The following is a 24373-nucleotide window of genomic DNA, read 5'->3' on the forward strand; positions in this document are numbered from 1 at the left end:
TCACTGGTTCGTGCAACGAAAAATGAAAGTGACTGAATTGTGCAACGATAGTCCCAACAGTTATTTGTTTCCTCCCCGCAGCCGAAAGTAAATCATCATATCCGGTGGCATAATACTAATAAGCTAGCTCAAGTAGGAACCTTGCCGATCAATAAGCTATATGCTAGGGACTTAACTAAGTTTCTCCGCATGCAGCAGCGACACGGTGTCAACACTAGTCCAGATTCCGGACGGAGGTGGCGGCCGTCACCGAATGCCACCGCTCTCAGTGAGTCACGCACGCACCGGCTAAAAGCCGGATACCCACCTCAGTTGGAGCCCAGGAAAAGTTTGCAAAAGCCAGCAATAAAAGGGACGCGTCGAACCCGACACTACGCTCCGCAGGAACCATATATCGGACACGACGACTCCCGCTTCTGCGCTCTCCTGCCTCTGCTCCTTGCGCTGCGTGCCCGCGCGAGCTTTTCTGCTCCCGCCGCTATCCTCTCCACGATCCAATGGGCTCGGCTTCAGGTACTCCTTGACTCATGTCATAAAACGCGCTGCTCTGAACCATTGATGCTTGACGGACGTGTTCCCATCGAATTATGTATTCGCAGATGACACCAGGGAGCACCTGCTGGACGTGGACGGCGGCCTCGCCGGCGGCGGGCCCAAGATACGGGTGCGCGGGCTGCGGCGGCGGTCGGAGGCGACCGGCCAGGACATCCTGCGCGGGGTGGACCTGGACGTGCCGCGCGGCGTGGTCATGGGCGTCATCGGCCCCAGCGGCAGCGGCAAGTCCACGCTGCTCCGCGCGCTCAACCGCCTCTGGGAGCCCGCGCCGGGGGCCGTCACGCTCGACGGCGCCGACATCTGCGGCGTCGACGTCCTCACGCTCCGCCGCAAGGTCGGCATGCTCTTCCAGCTCCCCGCCATGTTCGACGGTACGCCCTTTTACGCCACGATGGCCCCGGCCGGGAATCGATTTCCCCAAAAGCATGAACTTGTTCAGTTCACTCGATCGGACGTTTGACATTGGTATACTGCAACATTTCCCCGTTAAATCAGCTAGTTAGACGATGGATTGCTTGAAACTAGTTTGGTTGGGGATGATGAACTTATGACAGCGTGCGCTAGTGGGGAATATCAGTATATCACCTTTTTTGACATGGAAGTGGGGGAATATCACTACCAAGACCTAAGATATCTCAAACTGCTTTTGCTAAAATAATCGTGGGATTGTTCTAATATATCATCGTGCAAGGGTGTCATTGGCACGAATTCCATATTCGAAAAATAAAATTGTGTACGAGGGTTGAGGATGAAGAGGTGGACAAATACCTAGCGGGAATTTTCAGAACCTGCGTACTTAAGAACCCGATATTACTTACTTCAGCCTTGAGTTACATAGTGTACCAACTACTAAGTTACAGAAAATTCAAGAGGAGGGAGTTTTATTCGGAACTTGTCATTTTTTTCTAAGCTACATACTTTTAATTTTCATTATAAAAACTGTCACGCACTACATATATGCCAAAAAAAAATCGCAATTTTTGGAGAGCTAGAAATACGATTTTTTTTTGGCGTTTATGAGTACCTAGGTTCCATAGCGTATTTCCGGGTGGACCAAAGGGAATTTTTGAGAGCATGATTCGTGCCAGAAATCTGAGGTTATAATGCGCCCGCTACTGAATTCTTTAGAATGGCTCTGTCAGCAATGCTTGAACGGGCCGGTGGAACCTTTTAACATGATGAAACAATCTTGCTTCTGCCACTTCAAAAACAGTCTTGCTTCTGGAATGCTATTGGAGTAAAATGCTGATGATAGCAATAGTATGGCCAACTGACTATATTATCAAGACATACTTTACGTTGGGGGAGATCTGACATGGTACTTAGATATTAAGTCATGCTAGTTGCTTCGGCTATTATAATCTTCTTCCTGGTTACCCTTATGACCGTCATTGAGTATAGTACCATGCAAGCAGATGAACAATCAACTAGGCTTAGTAAAACCTGGGCCTTTCAGTCTGCTTCTGAAATTAGTTCTTTTACATATTGAACAAATTTAGCTCACTGAAATTGTTACGGAACTTTTCAGCTACACTTGTAAGCACACACAGAACAGTTCTCCATGTTTAATTACTCAATCAGGTGTGTGTTAAATCCCTTCTATACATTTTCCATGACACCGTGCAAGGTAAAGGGAACATTGACTCACTACTAGGGACGTCCTGAAGTTTACATGCCATGTTAACGCGCATTTTCAGAACCTGGGTACAGCGGAATCTAATTAAACTTACTTTGTCACTTAGTTACATAGTTATCCGATCACTAAGTAACAAAAATTCCGGGAGAAGGGAGTTTCCTTTAGACTATTTATCTGAAACTTGTCATTTTTGTCTAAGCTACATACTTTAAAATTTGGGTATAAAAAATGGCGCGCGTCCTCTACATGCAAAAAAAATTATTTAGAATTTTTTAAGATCAAGAAATACGGATTTTCAGCCCACATCGTAAGCGGTTTTGTTAAACCCGGGTGACACTGCGTATTTCTGCATGCCATGTGCATGTTTAAACAGATCGATATTTTACTACACCTCCGTGTGTGATTGCATTGCTTTGTTAATGTCAGGCATAATGTCAACTGACAACATGGTGGAGAGCAACGATGTGCTAGACTTGTTCTAAGCTAAATAGAAATATAAGCACGATAGTATCATATTTCCAACTAAAAAGTCAAAAAAAAAAAACTGTCTCTTAACTATATGATGCAGAAATTTTAGTAATGAATTAATCAACAAAAAGAATAGATGGTGATGTAGAATTTTTAGCAGATTCCTTCCAAATATTTCGGTCAAATAAAAAATCAGACCTTACTAAACTATGCGGGATGTCAAAAGCTTCTTTGGATTTTGATCTATAAATTTTTCTAAAAATTAAAGAATTTGGGCTTAATTGAAATCTGGTTTCAAATTTATTGAATCTTGCCTGAAACTTCGAGTTACAAATATTTCAGTACCCAACGAGTTACCAAAATTTTAGAAATTTCCTTGAAATCAGGGGATTGGTCTGATATATCATCTTGCATAGGCATTATGGGCACGGATTCCGTGTTCGGAAATTAAAGTTCTGTAGAGGGGTCGAGGATCAATGGGTGGACAAGCATGATTCTTGCCAGAATGTTGAGGCTATAATGCGCCCGCTACTGATGGAGCATTGCCGCAATTGTATATTCTTTAGCGGGTAATGCAGGCAATTGCTAAAGCTACTATGTTTGCCAATAACATGAAACAATCTTGCTTCTGAGTTCCGACACTAAAAAAACAGCCTTAAAATTAGTTTTTTTTACATGTTGAGCAAATTTATCTTACTGAAATCGCTACGAAAATTTTGTAATGAAGATGCAAGTCAGATGGATCACCTTGAATAGTAACCATACGCATAACAGTTCTCCATGATTAATTTCTCAATCAGGTGTTAAATCCCTTGAGTGCATGTTCCATGACACGATACTAGGCAAAGGGAACATTGACTTTTTGAATTCTTCATGCCATGTGCATGTTTAATTGGGTCACCATTTTACTATGTGCTCTTGCGTAATAACATGGTTTCCTAATGCAATTTGAAAGTATTAGCATAATGTCAACTTCAACGTGGCAACGAGCAACGAGGTGCTAGATCAACTTGTTCTAAGCTTACAATAGAAAGACAATTATGGTGGTATAAAATTTCAACAAAAAGTCAAATACAAACGTCTCTTAACTAAATAACGCCCCAGTTTGAGGAATGAAGAGTTAAAGAAAGTAACAGTACGTATATATAATATGTAGAAGGAGGGAAACAGAAGCTTTTTTGATAGCGTTCACACCCATCATGCTTTTCAAGATATTGCCAATTAAGAGGTGTGCTGCATCGGCTGGTGTCGTCCTTCCCAAAAAAATTATCAAGCCTGGACGCATTGTTAGCCCAGCCAAATTTTTACCAAAATATTTATTAAATTTTCATCAAAATAGGTTGCGTTGCCGGCCGAAAACCTGGGCGCGTGCCCAGGCTTAGGGACGGTTGGGTCTGCCTATGATGGGGAGTATAGCATATTGTGGTATGTGTGGTTTTTTGTTTGTTTGTTTCTCGTGTTTCACTTAAAAAACGCATTTCGCTCGTAAATATGTTTTTGATATCATCTTCTTAGCAAATATGTAGCACTGTTGTTGGATTTTCCAAAAAGGATAGAAGAAAAATGGGAAATGGTAAAAGTGTCAGTCCAACAAAACTGTCATTCAACAGGGGTGTTTTAAAGTTGCACAAGGGAGTGTGTGCTAGCAGGTGCCCTTTTCTTTTCAAATCTTCGAACAATTCAAAAATATTTAGGCAACATGTTTGTGTCATTCGGGTGTCTGAAGAGCAAAAACCAGGCATGCACAATGTCAGTGCCCTTTGGACGCCGGAAGAAAATATGGTGAAAAACAAGTATTGCTGTCTGTGTTGATAAAACAGGCTTGCAGCTAACAACGCTGTTGAAACACTGAAGTTCTGCCAGCAAAAAAAAACACTGAAGTTCCTTTTTGCACGAACAGTGTAAACATGCAGTAAGCCTTTTAACAGTTAATTAACTATTTAATCAATTACAACTTTTACAACTCCGTTCAAGCTCTAGTTAATTAATACAATTTACTGTTTATTCCGGTAACCATCTTGCTACTGTATTGCATAGCTAAGTTCAGTGGCAAAGATGAAAAGCTAGCTGCTCAACGCAGAGAACATAATAAAAGTTCCGGCTGCTCTGTGATTACATGAAAAGAAAAGAATGGTGGCAAACCTTTTGCGACCCCTTCAAAAAAAAAAATTTACATGAAAACAACCGTCTGATTTTCTCTTCCTTTTGTGCTGCTCCAGGAACCGTGGCCGACAACGTGCGATACGGGCCACAGCTGCGTGGCAAGAAGCTCACCGATGCAGAGGTGAAGAACCTGCTGAGCCAGTCCGACCTCGACCCGGCCTTGTGCTCTAGGCCCGCGTCGGATCTGTCCGTTGGCCAGGCGCAGCGGGTCGCTCTCGCCCGCACCCTCGCCAACGACCCGGAGGTAGGCATGAGCATGATCTTCGACTGCCGAATTGCCCTTTCTCTTCAAGCCGAGATCTTGCCGCAATTCAATGGTACTGATACATTTTTTGCCCGTCTATGTTGTCGCATGCAGGTGCTCCTGCTGGATGAGCCGACGAGCGCGCTGGACCCGATATCGACGCAGAACATCGAGGAGGCGATCGTTCGGCTGAAGCAAACGAGAGGGCTCACCACAGTGATCGTCTCCCACAGCGTGAAGCAGATCCAGCGGATCGCAGATCTGGTGTGCCTCGTGGTCGACGGCGAGGTCGTGGAGGTGCTCGCCCCATCGGAGCTGTCTGAAGCCAAGCATCCCATGGCCCGGCGCTTCCTGGAGCTCAGCTAGCTGAATGTTGATCGCCCAGTGTACTGTGGAGTTTTTCGACCTTTGCTTAATTCGCATACGCAGCTGTAATCATGACCTGTGAGGACTTGGCTATGATGAAAAGAGAACCAGCAAATCCCACTAAACCATACAGGAATAAGATATGCATAAGTGCATAACAAATCAGCATCTTAATTCTGTAGATAAGCATATGGTGTTGTCGAGGTGGTGCTACCATCTCACGTCCTAGCACTTTCTGAACTTGACTATGTTCCAAGCAAGTTCGACTGTCCAGGCAAGGCAGAATGGCAAGATTCGGTACACAAGATAGTTAAGACTAGCATATCAACAACGATAGCAAATGCAGGTTGGTCTGGGATAGTGTGATACTGAAGAGTGTGTAGAGCAGTATGGGCTTGAAGTTGTTGAGGCCGAAGAGGCCGTCGGGCCTTCTTCTGTACTTCAACATGGATGGATAAATGTAGAGCAGGTGGGTGTCGTGCCTTGTACAAAAAAGAGGGCGAGATAGCTGGTTTCCTGATGCTGCTGTGGATCTCGGGGTGCGTGATTAGGGCCAGCAGAGGAGATTAATAAGATGGAACAATATTTCGTACACTCCTTTCCATCCTTTCATCTTTCAGCGGGAGTAATATTTCAGAGATAACACTAGAATAAAATATTTCTCTAGAATGTCTACAAACTGAATAAAGCTGATAAATCACTAGTCAGTAGCAGATCAGTCCAGCTGTGCAAAAACAAGGAGTAAAAGATGCAAGCACTCTCCTTGGTCCAGTAGCAGTATTTCAGATCATATTCTCGAATTTTTCAACTGCTTTGGAAATATTCTTCATCTCATTTAAAACTGCTATGTACATAAAAACAGATAAGTAGCTGAGCATAGTAGTAATTACATGAATGTAACAAATAGCATTTAGCATGACCTAGTTATGCTTCCTTCATCCTTCACTTCATGACAAAATAACTTCCAGCTCAAACAAACAGCTGCATCTAGGAAACCATGAGTACTGCTCCAATCAACCTTATAATACACAAATCAATAGATGGTTGAGAAAGGTGTGCAATAACGTGAATTCAGTGTAGCATATTCCCATTCTACATCTTATCTAATAGTACGAAAAAAACAAAATTACCGAACATCATCCCGATTCCTATCATGTATGTTTATAAGAGGCAATCACTTCAATAACAGTGATAGAAAAAATACTCAACAGCTATCAGGACAGATCAAACCAACCAAAAAAAACTTCAGCAATTCAAAATACCAATAGCACAAACATGAAACCAAACCACAAACAAGTCAACCTACAGTTGTGCAATCAGCAGCAAAATGGTATAAAAAATTAGAAAAGCGCGCACCAGGAGAAGGTCCCCACCAAAATCACTCCCCCTAAATGCAGGTTCACAATACACCTTCCATAAACATCTGCATGGTTCTTGATAACCACTAGAAAAGGTTTTTTTTACATGGCAGGGAAGGCACAATGCAACAGAGAAACAACTAGCTAGGGAACTTGCACAGGTCAATGTCGACGCTTGCACCTAAACCTACAGACCATCCAATTCCATGTTTGCCCATATGTTGGATCTTTCTGGTTCAGAAAATAGGCAAACGACATTATTATGATACAAAAGCAAGATGAGCAGACCACCATTAGAGGATCGCATCACATCTATGCATAATAGTGTTACTTCAGGTCTTGCATTACATACTCTCGTGCTTCCTCTTCTTCTCCTTCTGATTGGATGCAAGCTTGGAAATGAGCTCCTTCAAAACAGAGGGATAGGTCGTAGTTATATGCTCCCAGTCATCACTCGCCATAATTTTATCCAAACACTTGGGAGATTGGACTTGGATAAACTTCAAGCATGCCTCCTTCAATCCAGGGCAGTGGTGCTGCTCTGCTAGAGCAAGAGTGGACAACACACAGCTCACGCCTATGTTGTTGGACAACTGGTCTTCACACAAGAACTTGAGCCGTTGGATATCATATCTATCTGCGGCTACAAACAAGTGTTGCACCCATTGCACACACCTGAGAAAAACTACCTGCTCTATTGCATCCTCTTCTTGTCCTTCTTCCACAACTTCTGACATCTTACCCTCTACTGATTCCTCCTCATCCTGTCCTTCTTCCTCCTCCACCTTAGGGAATGAATCTGTGTAGATGAACCTAAGCAAAGCTGCAAACACTTTTGCTTCCATGTCTTTGATCTCTATGGCACTGGATGTAGTTTTCTCTGCCATGGGGCCAAAGAGTTGTGCCATGAAGACTGTAGATCGGGCTGCAAGAACACACCGGTGTGCAAGGAACGTCTCACCGCTGACCTCGAATGTCACATCAGCACCCACATTACTCTGAAGGAGATTGTTAAAATGGTGGCTTATGTCAGGCATGGTCCCACCGGCATACTGTGTGGTATCCTTGAAAATCATGATGTCACACCGGATGGTGAAACAATCATCCTTCAGATTAGCTGATTGTTCAAGTTCATCTCTTCTCACAAACTCACAGAAGCCCCTGGAAGGAGTTTCGCTAGAGAAGTTGCATGTTTCAGTTGCGCGGAAGCGTACTGGCTTTTGATACTCAACCTCGTCAACGAAGCTAAACTCAAACTTCGCACCCACAGCCTCTTCCATAATGTCATCGTCACGGCGAAGATAGAGAGAAATGAAGTCGGCACAACTCGGCCCCTCACTGTTAGGAAAGTAGTCAATGTGCCATTTATGGCCTCCTAGCATGAAAGGCCCAGAGCTGATGTCCTCTCCGATGGGTATCTCTTGTACGGTGCGCGAGTATTCTTTGACCATGAGCAGGTGGTACCCACAGTCCGTAGTGCCGACGACATCCGACGTGGTGCAGTGCTTTCCGTCGGTGACCACAGATACACCGGTGAACGATGACATGATGAAATCTGCAATTCGATCCAAAATCTACTCAATCAGTCAGTATTTTTGTTTATAAATCAAAACATACGCAGCTTGCATTGGCATTTCACATAGAGATAGGGTTCGGTTGCCATTTTCGTTTGTATTTTCTTTTGACAGTGTATTTTCGTCTGTGCTAGCACAACTTGTGTGCTCCAGTAGCATAACTAGATCCACATTTATAAAATCACATAGTACTAGGGGGCATACAAATCAGTGGGATACATCAAGCAGCTCACCGGGGGAGAGAGAGCAGCGAGCTCGGTGGAGCTCCTGCCTGGACGGCGTGCGCGGGCTACAGAGGCGCTCGGGGTGGAGAAGCTTGTCCTGCGGGAGGAGTTGCTCGGGCTGGAGGCGACGGCGGACTCGGTGCAGAGCCGCGGCGGCCGAGCTCTGTGCAGGGGCGGCGGGAGGCAGCACGGGCGGGGTCCTGAGACGGGAGAGGCGGCGGCGGCGGGTTGCTGCAGCTAGGGTTCGATGGGAGAGACAGACAATGGGGAGAATGCGAGAGGAGACGGGGCTTTGATACCACGAATGTGGCGTGTCGAAATACCAATGCTATGGGCACACGAATTCTTTGTGACAAGTGATGTACTCCGTGGATGATATGTGAGTGTATGTGTGTGCCTGCCTGCTTTTTTTTTTTAGAGCAACCACCTATTTTGTTAATAGAAAATTAAGTTACATAAGTAAACAAACGTGAAAACAACCAAACCAGGAGAAAACAGTTGTCCTGAAAACTTTGCATAGAAAACCCGAAAGAATAAATATACAAAACTATCCCTAAGTTTCCTGCACTCGCCCAAGGCAGCGGTCGCCGCCAAAATCCAACGCCACCTAGACGTCGTTGGAAGAGACGTTGAGGCTCCACCATTGCCAGATCCAAATGAACATCATCGCCAACGAAGCTTTGTGAGTCGATGAACAGCCCTGCTGCAAGCAACGAGGCATATGTCGATGTAGCATGTCGATCGGGATGTCCCGTGCTATCTTTGACCAAGATCCGCCACATTCCATCGACGAAGTCGAGGAATAACGGCACATCCACCACCTCCGGACCAGTATCCTTGCTCCAGAGCATCCACCTAATCTAAATTAGAGAAGTTTTTATAATTTTTTAACCTAATCTAAATCTGGTTTGTAATTAGTTTTAAATTGGACTAAAATGTTGAGGTTACAAATTTCTGGGTACCCACCGAATTTTCTGAAATTGTCGTGAAGTCACTACTAGGAAAAGGGCTATAGCTGCACGGAAGGGTGCCGGCGCACCATCATTGACGCGCGCCAGTGGCAAAATACCGCCGGCGAGCAATGTTAGACCGCGCCGGCGAAGAACCTATATTGCCGGCGCACAAGAAAATTTAGTGCGCCGGGAATAAAATTCGAAGAGTTCTGGCCGGAAACAGAAAATATGGGCACCTTACCCCCGGCGCACCTCTATGGTGGTGCGCCGGTGGTACATAAGTTGCCTAGATTTTTCTCTCCACCCCCCCGGGAATCGCCTTTTCAGTTTTCGAAAAAATAATAGAAAATGATAGAAAATTCAAAAAATAAAATCCTTTGATATGCCCATGTAATATGTGATCTAGTTTTACTGAAGATTTGAAAATTTGAATTTCGATGTATTATGCAAAATGGCGTCATCTTTCGGTAAAACGGGATTTCTGGTTGCATACGACCTCCGATGAAAAACTTTTTTATATCAAAATCGATCTACTCGAAATTTCCTATTCGAATTCAACGGCCTACGGCCGTTTGGAGAAAAAATGGATTCGTCATTTGGAAAACAGAAGCAGGACTTTTTTGAGATTTAAGATTTGGGTGAAAAAAATAAAAAAAATTATCCCCGGCGCACCACCCTACTTGGTGCGCCGGCGGTAACCCACACTATATAGTCAAGCCGGCCCTCATCCCTCTTCTCCTTCCTCACTTCTCCCCCTTCTTCTCTTTCCCTCCTGCTCTTCTCCTTGCAATACTCACCGACAGCCTCCGAAGATGACTCCTACTCCGGTGACCTCCTCCGGTAACCTCCTCCACCTCGGGACTCTACCTCCATCTCCGCCTTCTCCTTCTCCTCTTCCACCACCTTCACCTCCGGCCATCTTCTCCTCCTCCTCCTCCTCCTCTTCCTAAACCACCACCACCTCCGGCCTCCTCCTCCTCCTCCTAAACCACCCTCATTCTCCTCCTCCTCCTACACCGGTGCGGCAACGACGACAAGGCAACGCACGGCCACTGTTTTCGAGGACCCGAGCTAGATGAACCCGAGCTAGATCTAGATCTAGATCTGGATCGGGCTTTTTTTTTTAATTTCGAAAAAACATACCGCCGGCGCACCAGACCTGGTTCGCCGGGGATAATTCATGTTACTGCTGGCGCACCTGCTGGTGCGCCGGCGGTAACTCATTACCACCGGCCTGTTCCCACCGGCGGGCTCTGGTGCGCCGGCAATAGCCGTTTTTGGTGCGCCGGCAATAAGGCTTTTCCTTGTAGTGAGTGTATGAGAAATATGCAGAAGTTTATGTCGTGAGTCTCAAAGATGTGGAGGTAGCCCGCCTTGCTTTCCAAGATATTTGCTAGTCCGAGAATTCATGCATTCGGGTGTGGGTAGTCTTGCCCTCCCTGGGTAGTAGTAGTGGTTTTTGCCAGTGTGCTACATTTCAAAATGTGTCATTAGATCATAATTGTGTTTTTTGGGTCCGGCTAAGTCTCAATTGACCATAGAATTCTTATGACCCAGTCAGTGTCATTCATAATAATGCAGTTGCACTTTTCAGAAATTAGACTTAAGAAAATTTCAGTACATTGAGATTCAACAAAACCATTATGTCTTGTATGTTTTCTTGTTAATGAACAAGACAGTGATAGAAGAGAACGAATAAAGAGAAAAATGTTAGATCCCGGGCTGATCCAATAAACTGTTAGGCGCGCGCACCGAGCAAGAAAGGGCAACAAAAGAAAAACTACTATATTTGAAACATGGTTTGTACGGCGAGACAGAAAATGACCCACTATTCATCACTGATATAATATGCAAACTTGTACTACTATGTGTGCCACAAAATTGCAAAAACTACTTTTGTTGAGAGAAAAAAATTGCCGTGTGCTAATGTCTAGCACGTTTTGTTCACTGTACATTTTACATACAACAGTTTTTGTACAAATTCTATACTTCTGTACAATTTCGTATGCATACATGTACATTACATTCACCTTTTTTACTGCTACAGCCTACATGCCGTAGGCGCCGGTGTAGGGGCTGGCCGCGGATATTTAAACAGGCGCGACGACCTTTTGTTTAGCGATGTGGTACTAATCGCGGGAGTAATTCGGCTAGCCAGCTTTCCATGGGACAGGAATATTATGGGCCTAGAGTGGGCCTAATTCTTTTTGGGAGTCTCCAGAATAAATTAACGCCCGTATAATCAGGGGGCTAATTAACTCGATCACCGGAGGCTACTCGACGAGCAAATAGTCCTTGTCGCACTGGTAGTAGGTGCATATATCCATTGGCTGCCGGACGCAGCGACGAGAAACCGTGGACGCCCTGCCTCACGATGTCGGAGACGGGGGCAAGAAGGCAACGACACACAGCTCGTCGTGGCTCTCGTCAGATCGGGGCGGGGAGACCTGGGCGACGAAGCGCTACTCGTTTCTCGTCGGATCGGTGGTGGAGACATGGGCGGCGGTAGACCTTTGACGCACTGCCTGGTCGGGTCGGCGGCCGGGGCAAGAGGGTGACGACGCGCTGCTAGCCGCGGCTGTCGTCGGATCGGTGCCGTGCCGGAGACCTGGGCGACGAAGTGCTGGTCTGCTGCCAATGGATCTGGTTGTGGCGGGGATTGGGCACCGGTGGTTAGGGTTGGGTTGTAGACGTGGATGAATGATGGAGCGGACTTTATGTAGTCCAAACCTACGTCGCTGGATGAATCTATTCCACCCGGACAGCGAAAATCTTGTCCGTCCAATTGCTAGGATCGGACGTACAATATAAACCCTTTTTTTAACACAATATAAACCCTTTTCTAAGAGAGACCGTGTAGTATGTTCATCTCCCACGTTTGTGTCCGTATACGGTGGCCGCGGAAGAAAGACCCAGGTACATGTGCGGTTGGCAGTGGCCTAAAAGGCCTAAAACCGCAAAAATAAAAGTAGACAAAAAAACTTAATATCATTTACGTATTTTTGGGACCAAAAGTCCACGTTTTACAACTACAAAAAGAAAAAAATGAATGTATAATGGCGCCATGCTGGTAGCTTCTAGACCTCCTCGCCTAGGTCGATGAAGACCTGCGATGACGGCCACATATTCGCATCCGGAGGAGGGGGATGGTAGGTGCTTCAGTGCCGGCGGTGCCAGTGTCGGCTGCGAGAGCCAGATGGCATCCTCGAGGCCGGCCAGTTGGCGAGCTCCTCATGCTCGAAGAGCTGGATGGAGAGCGCGACGGTCGCTTCCACCGTGAGCTCCTAGTCCTCCATTGGCTCATAGTCGAGATCCTCGTCCTTCGGTGGGTCCTCTACTCCCTCGGCCACCAGGTAACGGTCGTGTGGGAGCACCGACAACCAAGGCACGACTTGATGTACCATATGTCGACGCCATGGTACCGCGACCAGTCATGGTGGCATGGCCGTGGCGTGGCTAACACATACCTCAACCACTCCTTCTTCGGTGCAACGTCCTCACCCATGACAGGCGCCATCAGGGGCGGCGCCAGTGGCTGCTCGTTTGCTTCGTAGTTGATGTCATCGTCATTGGGCCCCTCCAATTACGCCTCTGTGCTTTGAGGCTAAGCATCTTGGCCTAGAACCAAGTCTTCCACAACAACGAATCTATGTCGTAAGATGGGCCCTGCTGCAAATCTGGCGGCAGGAAGGGCCGACGTCGCAGGATGTCGTAGCGGTAGGCATGGTCACGAGTAAGGATGCCAGGGATGGGCACCCTCGTCAAGTTTAGGTGCTACCTGAGAGGGAGGTGGACATCTGGTCACGGGAGTGGCACACTCCCCTAGGCGAACTGGCACATCACCTCCGCTTCCACGTACACGCGTTGCTCTAAACGTGGCACGAGCGGTGGTCGCACTGCCCTAGGGACAGGCGCACGAAAGAACCTCAGGTCGGCATTGTCGCATCCGCCCGACCCATCCGCATTGTGGTCGCTGCGACCGGGGAAAAAACCAGTTGCCACCACCCTTCGCTATGGCCGAAGGTTTTGGAAACTTCAGGCGCGCTAGGGTTTGGCGGAAGCTTCGAGAGCGTGCGTGCCAGTGCACTAAGGTGACACGTTGGGAATTGATGGGGCCGAGGGAAAATGATGGACCCCCATTAATAAGGACTGTATGCAGGTGGACCGCGTGGACCCTCCCATCTCCTCACCTCCCTCGGTTGCTAACACGCGGACCCCGCGCTAGCGAAGACACAAGCGGACACGCGATGTCTGCGAAAACCGCAAACCCGACCCAAATTTGGGTTGGAAAAATGCGGGCCAGCCGGACACATACGAGGCCATGGTCAGTTTGCAGTTCGTCATTGGGCCTTGTCTTTAGGCCAATCGAACAACGACATGCACGATATGTCTGTTTGCACTGGCCCACTAGAGATATCCTAAGAGCAGCTCTAGCACCTATCGTAAAAGGGGAAAACCCGAACAATAACCACGACTTTTCTATCCCCCATAGAAAAAACGCGCAGTGCAACACTCTCGTACTTCGACCCGAAATCTTAAAACTTTTACAGGTAACATCAAATTCATCCGCTCGAACCGAGTATACGTGGGGCAAGTGCCGAAACTGAGGGCGGCCTCTATCCCCGCGTGAAACTTAGCGCGCTGAAGTTTGATTTCCCCCCGCTCTCCTCTTCCTTCTCCCCCTCGCTTGTTCCTCCTCCGCCGTCGCCCGCCACTACCTACCACCAACGATTCTGACCGCCGCCCGCCATGGTACGCGCCAGTTCCTTATGTCGAAGACCTTGGCGCATCCGTTCAAGCTCGAATCCCGCTTCTGTTCGCGCTTCAAGCGGCGGCAGAGAGCTTCGAGCGGCGGCGGAGAGCGGAGTTTCGATTCGGCTACTTCCTCGAGCTTGGCGACCAGATCCGGCGATGCCGGATCTGATTCACCCCCCTTAACTATTTTTGCGGTAAGATTCCTACTCCCGCCGTCGATTTGGCCGCTCTGGTTCGATTTTGACTTTGGTTTTTTAGATGTCCACCATGAAGTTCTTCCTCGACGACTCGTCGTCGTCCGACTCGGACCTTGAGGAACTTCTCGAGGATGATGACACGGAGCAGCTCGCCCTCATCCTCACGGTGAAGGAGATGCAAGACAAGATCAGATTCGTCAAACGGCGAAGGTGATCGATCTCCGTTGGTACCCGTGTGCAACCTCAAAGAAACCCCGATCGCATTCAGGCTTTTCTTGAGACCCATAGGAAAATTGAAGATGCAAGCACACATGAACAACTCCATAAGGATCATATTGAGCACCAATTGATGCTCAAAGGCAACAAATAATGTGCCCATTTCATTTTATCTCCTATTTGATTTGTAAAACTATTTAATTTGAGTGGAACCATTCCTTATTTGGGTTGTAAGACTATTTAATTTGTATGAACTATTGTAATTTCATTATTCAGACATGAACTGTCGAAATTCAGTTATACTGTGTGGTTTCATTTTGAAATTCAGTTATACTATGTGGTTTCATTTTACAGTCCGAATATGTTGTTTTCCGGTTCGCGTTTACGGTAGCTGCACTACTGCGTCGGCTCACGCGGCCACCAAAATCACGTTTTCCGCAAACTAAATTCGACTGTTTATAGTTAGCGTTTTTATGCTAGAGCTGCTCTAATGCCGGCGAATTGCTAGGATCTGATGGTTCTGTATGGTGCAGAAATTTGAGGAACTCCCTTACTTTCAAAATTTGGAAAAAAGTAGCTATCTGCATTACCAAATGAACGAATCAATCAACAACGTCTCGACCAGTTTAAACTCAGTGATCAGAAAAACCAATGTTCATCAAAGGAATAAACAAAAATCATATCAGAACATCAAATCCAAAAAGCAAACACCACACAATTCAAACCACACGGTCACTACCAGAGCTTCCCTCCGAACCACATGAGCATTGGTTTCGACTTGGCGCCCGGGGTGGACACGCGGGGGCTGTCCATGACGGTCTCGAATGCACCCACCAGCGCGCCCACCCTGCCCTTCTTCTTCTCCAGAAGCTTGCTCCTGGCCTCCTCCAGCACGTCATTGCTCCGCGCCAGCTCCTTCTTCTTCGGCTGCTCCTCCTCGGGCTGCTTCTCCATCACTATCTTCACCCTGATCCCCTTGAACGAGAACCGCATCTCCTTCGGGATCCTCGCCAGCAACGGCGACGATGTTGCCCCGCCCTTCTGGACAGCCCCTTTCACCGGCGTCCACTAGTAGAAAACAGGGCTTTCGTCCAGGCCTTTTGTCCCGGCCCAGTCTGGAGCCGGGACAAATAGCCTGGACACGTCGCCCCGAAACCAGGTGGAGGGCACGGGGATTTTTGTCGTGGGCCGTATCATGACCCTCGACAAAAGGGGTCTGAGGCTTTCTGTGGCCTGCTGGCACCCCTTTTGTTGAGGGTCGTGCTACGGGCCGGGACAAAAGGTACAGACCTATATATACACAGCCAGCCCCCACCTCCCTACATTTTTTCCTTGGTGGTGAAAGGTGGAGGTTTATGCTAGCTCTTTTTTCTTCATGTGCACAAGAGGTGTTTGATGAAATATTTGTGAGGATGCCACTTGATTTTATTTGATAAGATTTCTCCTCTTTTTAATCCTAAAAGGTTAGCAACTATTTTCTCGTATACATAGTCCACACAATACTAATTTTAGCATGGTGATTGCATCTGATACATAATTATACTTATGGTGCAGATGAGTCATCCATGGATGTACGGTAATCGATGCGATCCCGCTTTCAGAGAGGGCGTGAAATCTTTCCTGCTTGTGGCCGAGGCCAACAAGTCGAAGCAATGTTTTATTTGTTGTCCATGTCTGCAATGTAAGAATGAGAAGGATTACTCTTGCTCAAGAGACATTCAGAGCCACCTGCTTCGGCACGGATTCATGTCCGGCTATAATTTTTAGACCAAGCACGGAGAAGAAGGGGTTATGATGGAAGACATCGACGAAGAAGAAGATAACGATGACCAGTACCGATATATGTTCTCTGAATACGATGATACTGCAATGGAAGACAATAAAGAAGAAGGAGGTGAAGAACATGCACCAGATGATCCTGGTGATGATGATCTTCGTCGGGCCATTTCTGATGCAAGGAGAGACTGTGGCACAGACAAGGAGAGGTTGCAGTTCAAAAAGATGTTAGAGGACCACCAAAAATTGTTGTACCCAGGTTGTGAAGATGTGCAGAGAAAGCTGGGAAGCATATTGGAATTGCTAAAATGGAAGGCAGAGGCCGGTGTGACTGACTTGGGATTTGAAAAAATTGCTGATAATATTAAAGAAGCTGCTTCCAAGAAAGAACGAATTGCCCGCCAGTACGTATGAAGCAAAGAAGCTTCTCTGCCCTCTAGGATTAGATGTGCAGAAGATACATGCATGCATTAATGAATGTATCCTCTACCGCGGTGAGAAGTACGAGAATTTGAATAAATGCCCGATATGTGGTGCATTGCGGTATAAGATCAGAAGAGATGACCCTGGTGATGTTTAGGGCGAGCCACCCAGGTAGAGGGTTCCTGCGAAGGTGATGTGGTATGCTCCCATAGTAAAACAGTTGGAACGTTTATTCAGAAACAAAGAGCATGCCAAGTTGTTGCGATGGAACATGGAAGAACGTAAGAAAGACGCGATGTTGAGGCACCCCGCTAATGGTCGGCAGTGGAGAAACATCGAGAGAGAGTTCCCGGATTTTGCAGGTGAGGCAAGGAACTTATGGTTTGGTCTAAGTACAGATGGCATGAATCCTTTTGGGGAGTAGAGCTGCAGTCACAGCACCTGGCCCGTGACTCTAGGTATCTACAACCTTCCTCCTTGGTTGTGCGTGAAGCGGAAGTTCATTATGATGCCAGTGCTTATCCAAGGCCCAAAGCAACCCGGCAACGACATTGATGTGTACCTAAGGCCATTAGTTGTTAAACTTTTGGAGTTGTGGGCCGAACCAAGTGTACGTGTGTGGGATAAGCACACCGAGCAAGAATTTGACCTACGAGCGTTGTTATTCGTAACAATCAATGATTGGACTGCTCCATATACAGAGAAGGAGATTAAGGCCGTTGTAAAGAAACAAATGCATGAGCATTTTCATAAGGAGAAACCCAGGCCCCCAGCACCATATACAGAGAAGCAAAAAGCATATGCTCTCGATTTTCTGAACACACCATCGCAATGTGACTTACACGAGAAGAAGGATGACTATACACGCACACTTGCGAAGGTAATTGAGCAGAACAAAGAGAAGGATAGTGCTAGCACGAGCAAATCATCAACTAGAAGTGTAGCCAGGAAGTAATCAAGTGCACCCCTCAAGGCCAAGCAAGCGACAACAAGCAGGAAAAGAAAGAAAGTTCCCCCTGCTCGGAGAACAGACCAAAGAATCGATCCCACTCCTCAAAGTGTTAGATGTTCCCTCGGTGTACCAGGGACATGGTAGTATCGATATGGAAGAAGCTGCGACGCTAGCGGCTCAAATGGGCTATACTGTGAAGCAATTGCTGGGTTCCCAAGATGCTGCACTACCCATTGCTGATATAGCCCCTAAATTTGTCTATGGGGCCTACTTGGTCAGCAAAGAGCGGTTGCGTCAACTGCCAACGCATATGCGAAATTTGCATCAGTTGTACCTTGATGTGTGCAAAGAGAACACAAAATTCATCGTGGCGAATATCCCAGATGAATATTACTTCCGAAGGGAGGATCTCCATATTGAGATTTCTGAACTCTGGCAGTTTTTCAATTTAGACTCCCTCGACAAATCTCTCATGAGCTGCTATTGCTTGTAAGTTGTTAACTATATATACGTTCATGTTCATTCAGTTGGTCATGTTCATTGCATATACTCACTATATCTTATGTACTCTCTTATGCAGACTGAAGATCGATCAATGCAGAATAAATAATATAACCAATATTGGGTTTGTTGACCCAATAAAGTACATCATGACACGGTAATGGATAAAGCCCAAGAAACGGGGGGGACCTACTAAGGTTTATAACGGAGCAACATTTTTGTGATTCAGTATTGTTTCCTTACAACTACAGGTGAGAGTCTTACTGATCTGTTGTACACATTCAATTTTTCTTACTCGATGTTAAGTGTAATTCATGACGTATGTATATATATATACACATGCGCAGTTTCCACTGGATTCTGCTAGACATTCAAGTTGATAAGCGAATAGTTAAAGTAAGGGGCCCATTGAGTAGAGGCCTGGAAGGGTTTCTTGACTTGCAGAACTTGCTCCAGAGGTAATTTCAATCATTAATTGCCGCGCTATATCTTTCGTGAGATATCAATTAATTATACACTCATTCAATCATTCTTTTGGCTGGCAGGGTTTGGAGAGTTTTCAAGAAGCACAATAAGGGTAACTTCACAGAGAAGCTAACATTTACTCATGTACCGTGCGCCCAGCAGTCACAGGGAACGAATCTATGTGGATACTACGTTTGCGAGTACATTCGCATGTTAACCACTGAGAAGAATGATACTAGATTCAACGTAAGCAATAACATTCATAACTTTAATTTATTATCGTCAATATTTTGTTATCAAGATTGATATAGTCATATTCATCTCATTTTCCTATATAGTTCGAGTTCATGCGGGAGAATCTCCAACCACGCGAACACCTACTAGGAATTGCGGAGGAAGTGGCGGGACTTCTGATGAGAGAAATTATATACGACAAAGGCAGGTTAAGTCAAAATAGGAAATGGTCATGATCCCCATGTAATAGTTTGAATAGACGACGAGATCTAGTCCCGGTAGGCGTGAGATCCATCACTGGTAGAAAAAGGGACTTTAGTCCCGGTTCGCAACTGCCATTATTCGCGGTTGCGCAACCGGGACTAATTAAGCGCGACTAAAGGCCCTCCCCTTTAGTCGTGGTTGCTTACGAACCGTGACTAAAGGACTGTCCACGTGGGCACCAGACGTCCGTCGGGGTGGAGGACCTTTAGTCGCGGTTCTCCTAGCCAACCGCGACTAAAGGCCTCCGCGGGTTTAGGGTTTTACCCCCCCTTAAATCTGCTTTCTTTTTAATTTGTATTGTTTTATTTATTTTATATTTTATTTTGTGTTTTATTTTAATTTTGAAGAAGTTTCAGTACACATATTCTACGCTACTATATTACATGCATATGAATGTACAATTTCAAACAAGTTTGAAATTAGAAACAAGAAGAATTCAGGAGGAATATACAATATATATATTCAATCTCGGATGACCATATACAATTTCGAACAAGTTTCCATATACAAGTTACGGGATCATAAGTTCTTCGTCCTCGTAATAGTGTTCTCCTTTATGATGGAGGACTTCCCTCACCAAAAATCCTGCTAGTTCCTCTTGAATTGGTCGGAAGCGGGCTTCTGGACTAAGCGTCTTCCGCAAGTTATTCCTCCGCGCAGTGTCATCCGACGGCTTCCGCTCAGAGGTGCATCTCGGGATGAACTCACAAACATAGTATCCACATAGATGGGTCCCCGGTGGCTGAATATCCACATTAACTAACCTTCTAAATTCTAGCTCTTTTTTGAATTCACCGACCATTTGATCTGAGAACCGTCTCCAAACCCTACAGGGCAAAGAAAATTAAATGAACAAGGGAGTTATTAGTTACTTGATATTAGGAAATGAACTAAAGAGGCCGATCGATATAGAGCGCAAATGATTGAAAATAATTACTTTTGCAGCATATTTCTCATGTTGACCCAAAGCTTTGAATCCATATTCAGAGAGTCCATGATGAGAACTCTGGATTTGTCAAATTCAATTATTAGCAGAATCCAGTGGAACCTGCGGACATGATACATGCACAGTTATGCATAACTCATCGATTAGACATACCATGCATGGAGTAAACAAAAGAGAATGTGCTCAAGACAGAAACACTCACCCAAAATGGTAAGGAAATATAATTTGACTTTTCAGTTGCTGCTTTGTAAGAAACTCCCACAGGTCCTGCTCCACGTCGCGGGTGTGCTTTTCTAACACATATCCATTAACGATATGTGGGTCAATGAACCCAACATCATGGATGTTCCTTTTTCTGCATTCCCCAATCTTCATTCTGCATAATAGTGTACACAACAATATAGTTAGGACAATATATATAGTGCATGCAATGAACGAGATGAGGTAGAAATAAATCACTTACAGAACGTAGCAACTGATGATAGATTTGTCGAGCTTGTGCAAATTGAACAGCTGGAACAATTCACTCATATGAACTGTTACATAGTAATGTTTGAAGTGATTCTCATGTCTAACTTCCGCATAAATATATTCTTTGCCGACCTTATTTTTTATGTAACCCTTGTACCAACGTAGCAGATTTCCCATTTGTGATGGTAGATCCTCTTCCTGCACAGGATCGACGAGAGGCCCATTCGCCACATATGTAAATACTACCTCACTCATTGGCGCATCCTGAAGGCCTAACACTGCACGAAGAGTCATACCGAACTCGGCCGCTTTTTCTTTGGCAACCGCTACAGTCATTCCCTGTTCTGCCGCAGCTGCTATGATAGCGGGGTCCATTAGTTCAAAGTCCTTATCCATATCGGCTCTGAAGGACAATGTCATAGCATCCGGACCAGTGGCTTTCAGTATGAGCGGGGGGATCGATTGTTTATTCTGTTCCCCGAGCTGGGCAACTTGTTTCCCGCATTTTTTACTTTCTTCTTTCTTCTCCTCCAAGGCTTTCTTCTCCTTCTTCGCCAAGGCTTTCTTCTTAGCCAATATTTCTGCTTGCCTACGAAGTTCACGTCCATAGTCGTCAGGCATATTCTTCTCGGCTTGGGACGGTGTCGTCAAAAATGACTTAGCCTACTTCTTTTCCTTCTCAGTAAATACTGGCTTGGGCTCAGGCTCTTTTTGCGCCTTCATAACCGCCTTCCATTTCTCATACTGACCAGCCGCGGCCAAGTTGGTTTTCTCTTCACTTAGTTCCCAAGGCCTTGGGAGGAGAGGCTTCAGTGATGGCTCCGGTACCTTTGTTGTCTTAGGTACCTAAGGGTCCGGGTTAATAGTCCAGGAGGAGGTTGCCTTGCTGTTCGTCTGCTTATGCTTCTTCGCTGGAGGTGGATTGGGGGGCGGCGTACCCGCTGGAGGCGGACTGGGGGCGGCGGCTGCTTACCCGCCGGAGGTGGATCGGGGCGCCGTCGGCTGACGTGAAGGAGGTGTAGGTGAACCACCACCACCACCACCACCACAACCCGAGGGGGTGGACTTGTTGGCCTTGGCGCCTCGCCTGGAAACACGATGTACTTCTTTTTCCATAGAATGAACTGGACCTTGACATCTCCAAGTCTTCTCTACCCTTCGGGTGTAGCATAGTCAATCTCCAGGTCCTCAAACCCTTGGACTATGTCCAACACCGTGACACGAGCATAGCCATCTTGAATGGGGTTGTTGTGGTGGAGTTCTCCAGGTGTACAGAGTAAAGCATTGCCGGTAGCTACCTTCGTGGATTATATGTTCCCCACTGGATAATGCAGATCACATTCTTTCATCTCCTTTACATCATCCACGGGGTAGTGAGGCTCCGGTGCCGAGGTGAAGGGTGCATTAGCACCAGCCGGGGCCAGCAAGGGTGCATTAGCACCAGGCGGGGCTTCCGTGGAAGCCACGCTGCTTCTCCGTTGCTGGCTTCGGAGATCCGCTGCATGATCTATATGCGGCCCTGCAGCCGATCTTTCTTTTACTAGTCCATACACCATCTGCTTCACCTCACGGAGTTCCGATGCCAACTGCCCCACAAAATCTGCATCCCGATCCGTCTTTCTCTTACGGCTTCTATAACCGTACGGGTCATTGTCCTAGAAAAACCTTACTTTCCACAGAATGGCGCATTTGCCTCGTACGAATTTTACTGTTTTTGTTAAACTAATTAAGTAGTTAAAATTAAAAAGAACAAAAAAAGAAAAAAAAACCGGCCGGCCCTCTCTCTTCCACACTCTCTCCTTCTCCTCCCTCTCTCTCTTTGTGGCCCGGCGGCCGGCCTCCCGCGCGCGCGTCTCTCTCCGGGGCCGGCCTCGAGGCGGGCTAGTACTGGCGGCGGCGGCGCGTGCGGTGGTGCGGTCTCAGCTCGTTTTGGGAACACGGCGAGCGCGGCGAGAGACGGTCGACGTTGACAACGTACACGTACGGAGGCGGCCGGCGCGAGATGATCGACGACGTTGCACGGCGAGGTGGCGCGGCGATGGACGGTGAGGCGACGCGGCAACAGACGGCGAGGCGAGGCGACGCGGCGTCGACGTCTGAGAGCGAGAGGAGCGCGACCGCGTCGGCGGTTTCGAGAGAGGAAGAAGAAGTGAAACGCGCCAGGCGTCCCGCGCGAATTTATACCTCTCGACCTTTAGTCGCGGTTGGTAACACCAACCGCGACTAAAGGTGTTTTCGTCCGAATTCCAGCGGTTCCCGCGAAAATTCCCTTTAGTATATCAAAAAAGGTCTTTTTCAAAATTCTTTTCATTTCTAAATGTTAAAAATACAAATAATATATCAAAAAATTCAGAAAAAAACTAATTCATTTCTAAATGTTAAAAATACAAATAATATATCAAAAAATTCAGAAAAATAAAACTAATTTATTTCAAAATTTTAAAAATTCAAATAATACATCAAAAAATTCAGAAAAATAAAACTAATTCATTTCAAAATCTTAAAAATACAAATAGTATATCGAAAAATTCAGAAAAATAAAATTAATTTATATCAAAATCTTAAAAATAAAAATAATAAATCACAAAATTCATAAAAATAAAACTGATTCATTTCAAAATCTTAAAAATACAAATAATATATCAAAAAATTCAGAAAAATAAAACTAATTCATTTCAAAATCTTAAAAATACAAATAATATATCAAAAAATCAGAAAAATCAAATTTCTTCCCTCATCTGTCTTTTAGCCCCCCGCTGTCGAGGGTACTCCTCGGCAATGCCCTCCGATTGGGGCTTAGGGTTGACGGAATCCTGCAAGCTGACACGTGACATCGGTTCACAGACAAGCGGGGAGAGCGATTTACCCAGGTTCGGGGCCCTCGATGAGGTAAAACCCTTACGTCCTGTCTGTCTACTCTTGATTATGAAGAAATTGGGTTACAATGGGGTGCCGAATAGTTCGGCTGAGATCTCGTCGAGAGGCTAAGCGCTGCGGCGACCTAGCTCTAGACTTTTGGTGGCTAAGGCTGCTAAGATTGATTGTGTCCCTCGGCAGCCCCTCTCCTGGCCTTTATATAGGGGGCCAGGTCTCAAGAGGTCTAACCGAGTACGACTAGGTTTACAGTAGTTTTAAATCTAATCTTTCCTTGTTCGGCTGCTCCCTTGTCTTGCCCGTCAAGGAATCTTCTGGTGCGTCATCCAGGTGGCCCGTCTTGCCTCCAAGTGCCTTCATGGGCCTCCAACTAGTTAATATGGGATAGGGCAATGTCGGTTACCCGAAGGGTAATGCCCACGTCAGTAGCCCCCGAGTGTCTAGCCTCCTTCTGATGTTCTTCTCCTTGATTGTTCTTGTTCATCTTGAATCAGCATCATCTTCTTCTGTCGGGTGCACGTCAGCGCTCCCGATTGGAGTAGCCCCCGAGTCTAGGTACGGATGCTTGTAATCCGTGCGTAGACTCAAGTTGTACCACTCGAACGTTCTGCTCTGCCGAAGTTTTTCTGCAAGTCTTCACAGGTCATCAGATACATTTTTCGCATGCAAGGGATAATAAGTAACGTGCCCAACTTTTGTTGGTTAACTACCGATGGCAAAACAACGTTACCCTACACAGAATCAAGTCCCCGGGCATG

General features: G+C 46.2%; 2 protein-coding genes across 3 annotated transcripts; one reads left to right on the forward strand and one right to left on the reverse strand.

Moving 5' to 3' along the window:
- Positions 1-494: 494 nt before the first annotated feature.
- LOC124684738 (protein STAR1) lies at positions 495-5741 on the forward strand. Its single transcript, XM_047218994.1, has 4 exons — positions 495-513; positions 600-926; positions 4879-5066; positions 5181-5741. Exons 1-4 carry the CDS (start codon positions 498-500, stop codon positions 5430-5432), a joined length of 783 nt encoding a protein of 260 aa, XP_047074950.1. The 5' UTR covers positions 495-497; the 3' UTR covers positions 5433-5741.
- Positions 5742-6063: 322 nt separating this feature from the next.
- On the reverse strand, positions 6064-8768 carry LOC124684739 (BTB/POZ and MATH domain-containing protein 1-like). Of its 2 annotated transcripts, none has more exons than XM_047218996.1 (2): positions 8598-8768; positions 6064-8364 (listed from the first exon to the last, which is right to left on the reverse strand). In XM_047218996.1, the coding sequence occupies exon 2, from the start codon at positions 8335-8337 to the stop codon at positions 7135-7137; it is 1203 nt and encodes a 400-aa protein (XP_047074952.1). In that variant the 5' UTR covers positions 8338-8364; positions 8598-8768; the 3' UTR covers positions 6064-7134. The 2 variants fall into 2 exon arrangements, with proteins under 2 accessions (XP_047074952.1, XP_047074951.1); XM_047218995.1 differs by having other exon boundaries at positions 6064-8345; positions 8598-8767.
- Between the last annotated feature and the right edge of the window lie 15605 nt (positions 8769-24373).

This window comes from Lolium rigidum, chromosome 1 (genome assembly GCF_022539505.1).
Source record: "Lolium rigidum isolate FL_2022 chromosome 1, APGP_CSIRO_Lrig_0.1, whole genome shotgun sequence".
Lineage (NCBI taxonomy): Eukaryota > Viridiplantae > Streptophyta > Magnoliopsida > Poales > Poaceae > Lolium > Lolium rigidum.

Excerpts from the sequence above, each read along its gene's own strand:
- LOC124684738 (XM_047218994.1), top strand. Across the intron at positions 927-4,878 it reads GCTCCCCGCCATGTTCGACG|GAACCGTGGCCGACAACGTG; the intron begins GTACGCCCTTTT and ends GTGCTGCTCCAG. Across the intron at positions 5,067-5,180 it reads CCCTCGCCAACGACCCGGAG|GTGCTCCTGCTGGATGAGCC; the intron begins GTAGGCATGAGC and ends TGTCGCATGCAG.
- LOC124684739 (XM_047218996.1), bottom strand. The coding sequence starts at position 8,337 with ATGTCATCGTTCACCGGTGTATCTGTGGTCACCGACGGAAAGCACTGC.